The following is an 11236-nucleotide window of genomic DNA, read 5'->3' as shown; positions in this document are numbered from 1 at the left end:
ACGAGTGTCATCAGATGATGCGGAATTTTTAGCGATACAGGTGCATCTTCACTGCTTTATCGTTTGACTGTAATACAAGGCGTACTTTTATAGGATTGCACAGCAAGGTAAGCGACATGATCGATATCTCGCATCTATTTTGATAAACCGATGCTAAAATGACAAGAAATGAACCTTTGATGTTCTCTAAGTTGACTCGATGTAACCGGAGATATTGTTTTTTATTAGAGATTGTGAGTGTGTGTTTATTTCGCTTGTTACTGTCTTAGTTATCATGACAGACATTTGTGATGTATAATTATGACACAGTGTTTCAAATTTTGCTTTTCCTGTTATATTACAGTATTATCATGCTAGGCCATAGCATGCAAATTGCTTTGGCAGATCTCTGAAATAATCACTTCAGAACATAAACAAAACTAACATAATTAGTTTGAGTTATGTCCGTTGTATTCTTCAGCTTTCCTTATTATGAAAGGAACCAGGCCCAGTTTATATCAGCTGGGGCCAGCATTGAAGCCAAATTATATTGTCAGTAAGGGTAATCCAAAGTTATATAAAGTACAGCATGAAGTTAGAAAACTTCCCACGTATACGTCTTTTTAGGGGAAGCACATGTCCTGCCTAGTGTAGTTATGTCTGTCTTACAGGCATTGTCTCCTCAAGGCATGAAAAATTCCTGTGCTGTGGTTTTTGGTAAATTACATAAGTAAGGGGAACTTGTCCCAGTAACCAACAGTTACTGTTCTCTTAAACTTTTGCCTTTTTTATATATATATAATGTTTTTAGATTACTTCCTCATGATTTTCCTGATAAGACTGGACTACATTTTCAATTGTAGTTACTATCCACTTACCACAGCAGACCTTGCAATTGAATTATAACAAGGTTTGTTGATTTTAACAGGATTAGTCCTGGCTTAGTTATGGTTGATAGTTTTGTAATTCTTAGTGGCATGATGTAGAACAAGTTGGAACATTGTTGTCTTTTCATCATAATTTTACATTGTCCTGTTTATTACACAGTTACTTACAATAATAAATACTATATATGGACACAAAATATTAGAGTGAGTTAAAATTATTATTCAAAGAATAACAGAAAACCAGGGTTTCCTGAACCAAGTGGTTAGTTATACATTGTCTTCATTGGCAGCATGTTCTTATTCTACATATTTTACAGCTGAATGCCTCGTTCGTCCAATCAGAATTGAGTAACCCAAAAAAGCGTGTCATGGAGGGCAACAGTGCCCACCTATATTTCCAGCAGCCCTGTTTCTGAAGTATTTTCCAATTCATTTTCTCCAAATAGGTCACTGTTAAATCGTTGCATGCTATGAACCAACTATGAGAAGTACATTACAAACAACAAGATTGTCTACTTAACAGCTTTAATGAAGATAAGAACTACAACCCCCAGAATGAATTGGAAATGACAATGAAATGAAAACAACAGATGAATATAAAAATATTGATTTAACGATGTTAATTGTGTATATAGAAACAACATTTAAAAATTATTTCCAAAGAAAGTGTTCTGTTTTGGTGCAATTTGCTTGTTTTAGTTCTCTGATTGATGGAGAATCATGGGTAATGTAGTTTTTCACAAGGAATTCGGCTTTTAAACAAACTTGTTTAAAAATAAGTTGAAATAATGCAGACTGGTGGTTTCAGAAAAAGCATATACCTTTAGTCAACAATATTGCAACTCTGTATGTGTGCCCTTAAAAAGTTATTAACATTATTATTATTAACTTTATTGTTAAAAATAAATTCCACTTTGCATAAAATGAATCTGATTTTTATATCTGGAACCCATGCTGCATTCTATAATTGGTGTTCATGTTTCATCACTTTCTTTGTGTGTGTTCTTTGGCTGTGTGTTTTATAAATCTATCCACTGAGTTACTATGTTTAATGGGTCTGTTGATTTAAAGACGTCACAGAGTCCTGATCAAATGACAGTAATAACTATAAACCTTTGATCGCTGTGTTAAAATGCCTCCACTTTGTGTGTAATTTCAGAACTAGGCATGAGCACAGAGTCTCACTCTCCAGAAGAGTGAGTGTGAATGGAGTGACACGAGTGGACGAGTCATGGACAGCCAATGCAGCAGCAATGTGGGTTCACGGGCAACTTTAGGGGGTGTGGGCAACATTAACCCAACACCCATTTCGTCCCGTATCGAGTCCTATGAAGGAGGAGAGAAGAAGTGCATCTCTGATGTCCGAAGAACCTTTTGCTTGTTTGTGACCTTTGACCTTTTGTTCGTCACCTTGCTGTGGATCATTGAGCTCAATGTATGTTGTAGTAATACATTTCCACTATATAATAGTAATAATGTGAAGTTCTTCGCATTTTTTAAATATATGTGAATTTGAATACTTATTTAGTTGCAGTGCATTTAGTCTGATACATGCATGAAGGTTTGATTTAATTTTTTTTTTTTCTATATTCATCCAGGTTAATGGAGGCATAGAAGTGCAGCTGAAAAAAGAGGTGCTGGACTATGATTACCGTAAATCTTTTTTTGACATATTTGTGAGTACTGGCTTATACAATACCTTCTATTTCTGAAATACTAGTTTATTATTATTTAAGATGTGTTTTAAATTAAATATTTTAGGTCAGATGGGTTTGGCTTGAAAAAAAGTTTGGGAACCCCTAACTTAATACAGTGCAAATACATGTGTGCACAAGTAAACAGGACCAGCTTTGTAAAATACATTACATTTTTGATGCTTTAGCAGGGAAATCACCAGCATTTAAAGGTGTGAATTCTGATGAAACTGATTGTGGTAAAATTTTAGGGCCAGTCCATCCCACAGTTCCTGTTTCAAAGATGACTCCTCTCACTTAACATATGACCTCACGTATGCTCTTTCAAACCACATAGTTTCTGTCAAGGAAAACAGAGGTCCGGTTTCATAGAAAAGGTTTAGATTGAGCCAGGATAAGGCCTGTGTTTAATTTGGTGTTTTTTTGTTATGTTTGTTTGGGGGGGGGGTTCCATTTGTTTTTTAAATGTGCCTTAGAAAAAGCAATCTTGATATAAATCAATGTCACTAACATATTTTAAAGGGATAGTTCTCCCACAATTGAAAATTCTGTCATTAATTCCTCACCCTCATGTCGTTTTAAACTCTTAAGATCTTTGTTCATCTTCAGAACACAAATTAAGATATTTTTGATGAAATCCGACAGCTTTCTGACCCTGCATAGACAGACAGCAACACAACTGACACATTCAAGACCTAGAAAGGTAGTAAGGACATCAGTAAAACTGTCCATGTGACATCAGTGGTTTAACTGTAATTTTATGAAGCTACAAGAATACTTTTTGTGTGCAAAGAAAACAAAACAACTTTATTCAAAAGTTTAAACCAAAAAGGAAAACCTTACAGGTTTGGAACAACATGAGGGTGAGGACATGATGATCTAATTGAGCTATTTAACCCTTTTATCTAGGGGTCACATGCTTATAAAGTGATATGTTTCCTTGATATACACGTCCAGTGGTTCTGAAATGAGTGTTTAAAACTTTATTTTGAATTGTTTAAATGTGAGAGTTCCTGCCTTAGTGTGATGCTGGATAAAAAAATAAAATAAAAACAATGTTGTTTTTGTTTGTTTCTTTTTTTCTTTTTTTTTTCTTTTTTTTTGACAAATTCGTATTTGGGAGATAAGCCTGTAGACTTTGCCCTGAAAGCCTGTGTGTTTTGTTAATACACTTGTGCCATTTTTAAAATGCTACCTTCATTGTTTAAACTTAAAAACGAAAGTTTTATTGTAACAAATCATTTATGAAATGTTGATAAACCAGTCCTGGAATATTGATAGATGTCAGTATAACTCTACAATACAAAAATTTGCAGAAATATTGTAAAATACTATTACAGTTTAACCCTTAGGGGACTAAGCCCTTTTTGGTCCGTTTTCTCTATTTTTACATTTCGGCTTATAAACCATATGTAATGAGGATGGACCACCATGTATTTGGTATCAATGGATTCAGAAGACCCTAAGCTACCATAAGCATGCATGCAATATGTCTATAAAGGAAGTATGACTGAAAAATTGTACAATAAACTAGAGAATTTCAAAGACGAAAATGAGATTTTTGTCAGTTATTACTGAAAATCCTACCTCACACAACAATAGTTAAAAGTTTTTGACCCAAAAATATATTTTTCAAACTCTTTGCTTGACATAAATGGGTTAATGTTCAATCAAATGTGTAAAGATCAATTAAATAATTAACTTTATTTACAAACAGTCCTAGGCCGTTCTTTTTATTTTTGGGACTAAGCCCTTTTTGGTCTGTTTTCTCTATTTTTATATTTGGGCTTATAAATCATATGTAAAGGAGATGAAACATCCTGTGTTTGGTATCTATGGATTCAGAAGACCCTAAGCTACCATAAGCATGCATGCAATATGTTTATATAAAGGAAGTATGAGTGAAAATTTTTACAATAAACTAGAGAATTTCAAAAACGAAAATTAGATTTTTGTCATTTATTACTGAAAAACACACAATATAGAACAGTTTTTGAACAAAGAAAATATATTTTTTCAAACTTTTTGCTTGACAGAAATGTGTTATTGTTTAATCAAATGTGTAAAGAACAATTAAATAATTAACTTTTTAAAAAAAACAGTCCTAGGCATGCCAGTGAGCAAAGAAACGCCTGTCCAGGCCTTTCCAGTAATTGTTCCAGAGCTTGTTCTGCCGTAAATCTTTTACTGCTTGCCATTTTGATAAAACAATTCTGTAATAATGCTGTATCTCTCTCGAATTTATCTCTTTGTGCTCGCCAACACTCCTATCACTTTCTGCTATCTCCACGTGATGCTGATTCTCCGATCGCTCGAATTTAGCTCTTTGTGCTCGCTAATACTCCGATCGCGTTCTGCTTTCTCCACCCTGATGCTGATTCTCTTAACGCTTATTGATTACATGTCTTTTACTTAAGTCCAGCCAGCTTTTACAAGGCTACAGCAGAGCTACAGAGTCCTCTGAATCGCTAGAAGACATAACCTTCCTCTGATTGGGTTAGAAAAAGACTCCTCCCAGCGGCAATTTTTCCATTGGCTGTTGCGTGTTGAATCTGCCTAGCACAATCGTTTTCATTGGCCTGTTTACGCAGTGGTATTGCGCAATAAGGGAAGCTTTTATATACAAACTGGACACCGCTGTTTTCAGCGGAATCTGAGGAAGACGGCAAAAAAACCGCATCTCTCTAGCATTAATAGTTTTTGAGATAACTACACATTTGTAAAAGTATGCCATTTTGGGCGGTACCGCCTAATCCGTCCCCAGAGGGTTAAAAAAAAAATATATATATATTATATATATATTTATTTAAAATGTAATTTATTCATGTGATGGCAAAGCTGAATTTTTAGCAGCAATTACTCAAGTCTTAAATGTCAAATGATCCTTCCTTCAGTGGTCAAGAAACATTTTTTTAACTATGTTGGAAACAGGTGTTTAATAGTTTTGTGGAAACCATTTTTTTCTTCATTTATTCTTTGATGAATAGAAAGTTCAAAAGAACAGCATTTATATTAAATGGAAAACTTTTGTAACATTATAAATGTATTTACCATAAGTGTAATGTATAAACTGTATATGTTGTATGGACGCAAAATATAATGTTGTCGTATGAACGTTTCCCTCCTCAGGTCTTGGCTGTGTTCCGCTTTGCAGCCCTGATTCTGGCGTATGCGGTGTGTAAGCTGCGCCATTGGTGGGCCATTGCTGTAAGCGGCTTTCTACTTTATGTTCCTCTGTCCTCCACCAGAGGGCGCTGTTCCTTTACACATTAATAACTTGCTGTATTTTTTTCCTCGTTCAGTACTTAACGTGAGTTGCTTGCTCAAAACAACTCGACTGAGCTTCGCTTAAACGTATATTTATATGGTTTAATCAGATGTATACATTAATGTAATGATCATCACATTTCCTCATTTCTTTATTACAGATAACTACAGCAATCACCACTGGTTTCTTAATAGTGAAAGTGGTTTTATCAAAGGTATGAGATGTTTATCATTCAACTTTTTTAAATGGAGGTTTATTCACTTTTTACATTAACCACAAATGTCCTTGTGTTGTCCAGCTTCTGTCACAGGGAGCGTTTGGGTATTTGTTACCCATAGTCTCCTTCATTCTGGCATGGATAGAGACGTGGCTGCTGGACTTCAAAGTCCTGCCCCAGGAGGCCAGTGATGAAATCAGTGAGAAGCTAATATATAATCACAGTGAGACGAGCAAACAGGAATAATCTGATCTATTTTTATGTAAAGATCATAGATCAGTAAAGGCTAATGGATATTGTTATAACTTATGTTGATTGTGATTTGCTCATACAGTATGCGGCTAACATGCGTGTCCTGTGTGGTAGGGTATCTTTCAGTGCAGAATGCGCCAGATCGAGAGCCTCTTTTACACCAAGGACCCGTCCCAGACAGCCAGTTCTACTCTCCTCCTGAGTCCATGGCAGGTAATAACTCACTAACCGCTCAGTACTAGCTGGACAAGCATGGAGATAGTTATGTGGGCCACATAGAAATCATACAGTCATGTTGTAATAACTCGTTTTCCTGGTTCTGTCACTTGATAGCTTCAAAGATCAGTGACATCCTCTTTGCAACATTTTCTTTATATTTATGGATTTTTGTTAGTTTGTAAACATTTTTGTAGTCAGTTTATTTATCACGTGTCACGGTTACATACTAGAGATATAGTACAAACCCGCTACCTTTATACAACATTAACAGACACGTATTTTCCTGGAAATGCCACTGTCAGAGCTCAGGTGCACTGCGGTGAGCAGTAGAGATATTCAAGGAAAATGACATTTAGAGATGTTGCAGCTGTATTAAAGTGCCTTGGGAAAATATACCATTTCCTATTGATAAATTGTAGATGTTGCTCCACTATGATTTTATATGTAACACACACTAAAATTGGTTATTTGAATGGTAAAAATCATATATTAAGCTTGGTGTGTTTTAGCATATTTATAATAAAACCCATCATATTTAATTGTTACTACTGTAAAGCTACTTTAAATAATTATGGGATCCCCTTCAGTACTTTTGGGATCATTGCTTTTTGAAATAGTTTTGATTCTTGTATTGCGTCAATGAACATTTTAATAATAGTATATTTATTGAACAAAAACAAATTATTTATCACAATAAATAGAAAATAGTACAAACTTTGCTATCATTGTTTAATAATTGATTTGAACAACTATTAACTTGTGATACTATTCTAAACATATGACTTTAGCTAAAGTATAAATACTTTGCGCCTTTTGTCTAATGCTGGTGACTTTTAGTTTTTACCCCCCTGTGGCCCACCTTCCCTCGAATATTTCTAAGATGTTTCACTTTTATGATTTATATTCACACAAAATCTGTTGCTCCATCAATATTCAATAAAAAATATATTTAGTTAGATAAAGGTGAGAACTGAACTAAAGTGTGACCATTTATTTTTGTTTAGTTTTGTTTTCATTCTTTGCACTTCTTAATAATTGAATCAGAAGTGTCCATTCCATTGTGGGTAACTAAACTCTTTTTGACATTGATGCAGTGTGTGTCCCTTTCATATTTTATGCATTTTAAATGATCGCAGATGTCTTTGCATTACCCTCTGCCTTCATGTGCTTTAGATTCACAGCCTAGACAAGATCCATTTTCTGTGCTGATTTTATTCAGATGGATGTTGTTCATCTTATTAAACAGAGCTTATACACACACACACACAAACACACACACATACACACAAGTTTGTTTTTTTGAAAAGTGGGGACATCCCATAGGTGTAATGGTTTTTATACTGTACAAACTGTATATTCTATGGCCTTCACCAACCCTACCCCTAAACCTAACCCTCACAGGAAACTTTGTGCATTTTTACTTTCTCAAAAAACTCATTCTGTGTTTTGAAAAATGGGGACATGGGTTATGTCCTCATAAGTCACCCTCTCCTTGTAAAACCTGTGTCATACGCATGTCATTATACAGAGTTGAGTCCTGATATGTCACAAAAACAAGAGCACACACACACACACACACACACACACACACGCGCACACACACACACACACTGTGGCTTTGGAGTAACCCTTGCTGAATCTGTGAAAATGTGATTAATTTAAACAAAATAAAAGGGATCATACAAAATTAATTTTTTTTATTTAGTACTGTCTTGAATAAGATATTTTACATAAGATGTTTACATTTAGTCCACAAGACAAAAAAAATGCTGAAATTATAAAAAATGACACCATTCAAAAATACTGTGTGTGTTTACCTGGATGATCTACGACAGTTTTTTTTGTTGTTGTTTTGTGATGGTTGTTCTCGAGTCCTTTGTTTGTTCTGATCAGTTAAACTGAGCTCTGTTCTTCAGAAAAATCCTCCGTGTCCTGCAGATTCTTCAGTTTTCCAGCATCTTTTGCATATTTGAACCCTTTCCAGCAGTGACTGTATGATTTTGAGATCCATGTTTTCACACTGAGGACAACTGAGGGACTCAAACACAACTATTAAAAAAGGTTCAAACATTCACTGATGCTCCAGAAGGAAACACAATGCATTAAGAGCTGGGGGTGAAAACTTTTGAACAGGATGAAGATCTCCAAATGTTTCTTATTTTGATTAAATATATTCATTTTTTCATTTAGTACTGCCCTTTGAAGGCAAGAAAAAATACTAGCATGTTTTCTGGAAGACAAGTTAAGTACAATTTACCTTGATCTTCAAATTCAAAATCTTAATGTATCGTGTTTCCTTCTGGAATATCGGTGAATGTTTGAACCTTTTTTAATAGTTGTTGAATCCCTGAGTTGTCCTCACTGTGTAAAAATGGATTTCTAAATCATACAGTCACTGCTGGAAAGAGTTCAAATATGCAAAAGATGCTGGAAAACTGAAGAATCTGCAGGACATGGAGGATATTTCTGAAGAACAGAGCTCAGTTGAACTGTTCAGAGCAAACAAGGGACTCGAGAACAACCATCACAAAACAGTTGTACTGTAGATCATACAGCTTACCACTCACAGAATTAAGAACCAAGGGTTTCCAAACTCTTGAAGGGGGTTATTTAAATCATTTCGGCATTTTTTTTTTTTTTTTGGACTAAATGTAAACATAATTTATGTAAACTATCTTACTCAAGACAGTACTAAATAAAAAATAGCATGCAATTTGTATGACCTCTCTTTTTTTGTTAAAATGATTCACATTTTCACAGATTCTGCTAAAGTTTCACAAACATATATATAAAATATATATATATTACTACTTCCTGTTTCCATCAATATTTTTTCAGTTGTTGCTTAGAAAAACATCACGGGCAACAAAATTGTGTACTTTTTTTTAACAAGAGAAAATTGGAAGTGTGAATATTTTGATGAATCTAACATATCTTGTGCATTTATAATAACATCCCCACTGCTGTTTTTAGGCTTGTTTGTTTTGTTCAAACAACAGCCATGTTCTGTTAATCACACTAAATCTGATCCTTTGTTTCTGTAGACTCTGATGAAGACTTTGATGATAAATATGATCTTGAGAAGCCCATCGTCTAGCAGGTATCAATATTAAGTTAGTTTTAAAAAAAATATTAATTCCTCAGTTGATCTAATCGAAGTAATCATAATAATACATTGTTATTTTGCTTTTTTTATTAGGAGCTCCGAATAAACACTGATATTCATAGTTCAACTTCCTCGACCTCGGGCCGTGTGTCTTACTATGGGTTTTTGTACATTGGTGACCAGAACTAGACAGTCACTCTGCCTTAAACCAACGCCATGAACAGTAGTTTGTTTGTTTATTTGTCTCTTTATGCCCACTTAGTGCAATCAAATATTATTTTTAATTTTTTTTGTGTGTGTGTGTGTGTGTGTGTGTGACTTAATTTTTATGCAGAGTTTATGCAGTACTTGAATTGAAAAAATGAAGGATTTTAATGTGTATTTTGAACTTCAGTGTAACTAAACGACTGCTATCTCACGTTTACGCTCTTATATATGTGTATTAATATTTCCATTCTTCTGATCTCACATACATCACCGAAGTTGACCTAAATGTGAAAAGCAGTATAGTCTCTGGTCTGCACTGACACTCATCATTGTAAAGATTTTCACTGTCTGTTTGCTTTTTAAAAAAAATGCTTTTTCTACCAGTCTGTGAGTTTTTGGAATGAACAGAGAGATGATAGAGGCTTGATTTACTTGCAAAATAAATTTTTGCGTGAAATGCATTTGAATGAAGAAATATATTACTTGTAATGATGCATGGAAATGTAATACGTTTTAATGTTTGTTTTGGCTCCTCTTCAGTAAGCATTCTTAAAACATCTTAAGTAAAATAAATCTACTCCCTGTTGAGTTTGCTTTTGCCATGCTTACTGAATAAGGGCTTATGTACCTGGTGCAGGTCTGGGACCTCCGGTTTTCATTAATTTATTTTAAGAATCTCTACAATATGCACCTATCACAAAGCCTCAGATATGCAGGATGATGGCAGATTGTATTCTTCTTTTGTTGTGCATTAAAACAATTACTTTTTTTATTAAATGTGAGTCTTTATGCATGAGTTTTTACCGCCTGAAAGCGTGGGGAGCGGAAACCCCAGCTGAGAGTCAGTTTGTGCTCTCACGGATAGTGCAACCTCCTCACCCACAAATAACAGCTTCGATCAACAAAGACAAACATCCTGCAGCCGCTAATAAATTATCAGCCAATCATGCTGTGGTTAAACTGCTGCACGTTGTCTTTCCAGTAAGCACCTCTGCCTGCGGTGTGTACATATCCAACCACATTTTCCTACCGCAGCAGTTTCAATCAGCATCTTGATGTTTTCACATTCAAGTATGTTTTCACATTTGTGTATTAAACTTAATTAATGCATAAAATCTGATTAGGGAAATTATCTTTTGTAACGTAGTAAACTATATGAAGATGTTAGGTGTAATTGTTGTTTTAAGTAATAAATTATCTGTAGTAAAATAGTACATTTTAGCCAGTAATTTAGCAGACATGATAGGCAATTTAATACAATTATAATAGTATTTTTTTTTATTGTGTTTATATGAAATACTGGTATCTAATTAAATATTTATCTGATTCATGCTGTATTTTATTGGTATTTTGATTTGTTGATGATGCCTGGGATAATATAATAATGTTAACAGTCATGATTTTATA

General features: G+C 34.4%; 1 protein-coding gene across 1 annotated transcript; it reads left to right on the top strand.

Annotated features, from left to right (window-relative positions):
- Window positions 1-10606, top strand: LOC113045706 (STARD3 N-terminal-like protein). The gene is made up of 9 exons (XM_026206299.1): window positions 1-107; window positions 2026-2301; window positions 2465-2542; window positions 5690-5767; window positions 5989-6042; window positions 6127-6244; window positions 6412-6510; window positions 9561-9616; window positions 9716-10606. The coding sequence occupies exons 2-8, from the start codon at window positions 2098-2100 to the stop codon at window positions 9611-9613; spliced, it is 684 nt and encodes a 227-aa protein (XP_026062084.1). The 5' UTR covers window positions 1-107; window positions 2026-2097; the 3' UTR covers window positions 9614-9616; window positions 9716-10606.
- Window positions 10607-11236: the final 630 nt, after the last annotated feature.

Source organism: Carassius auratus, chromosome 27 (genome assembly GCF_003368295.1).
Source record: "Carassius auratus strain Wakin chromosome 27, ASM336829v1, whole genome shotgun sequence".
NCBI lineage: Eukaryota > Metazoa > Chordata > Actinopteri > Cypriniformes > Cyprinidae > Carassius > Carassius auratus.
The sequence above is the reverse complement of the archived record's forward strand: the minus strand, read 5'-3'. Positions and strand labels throughout refer to the sequence as shown.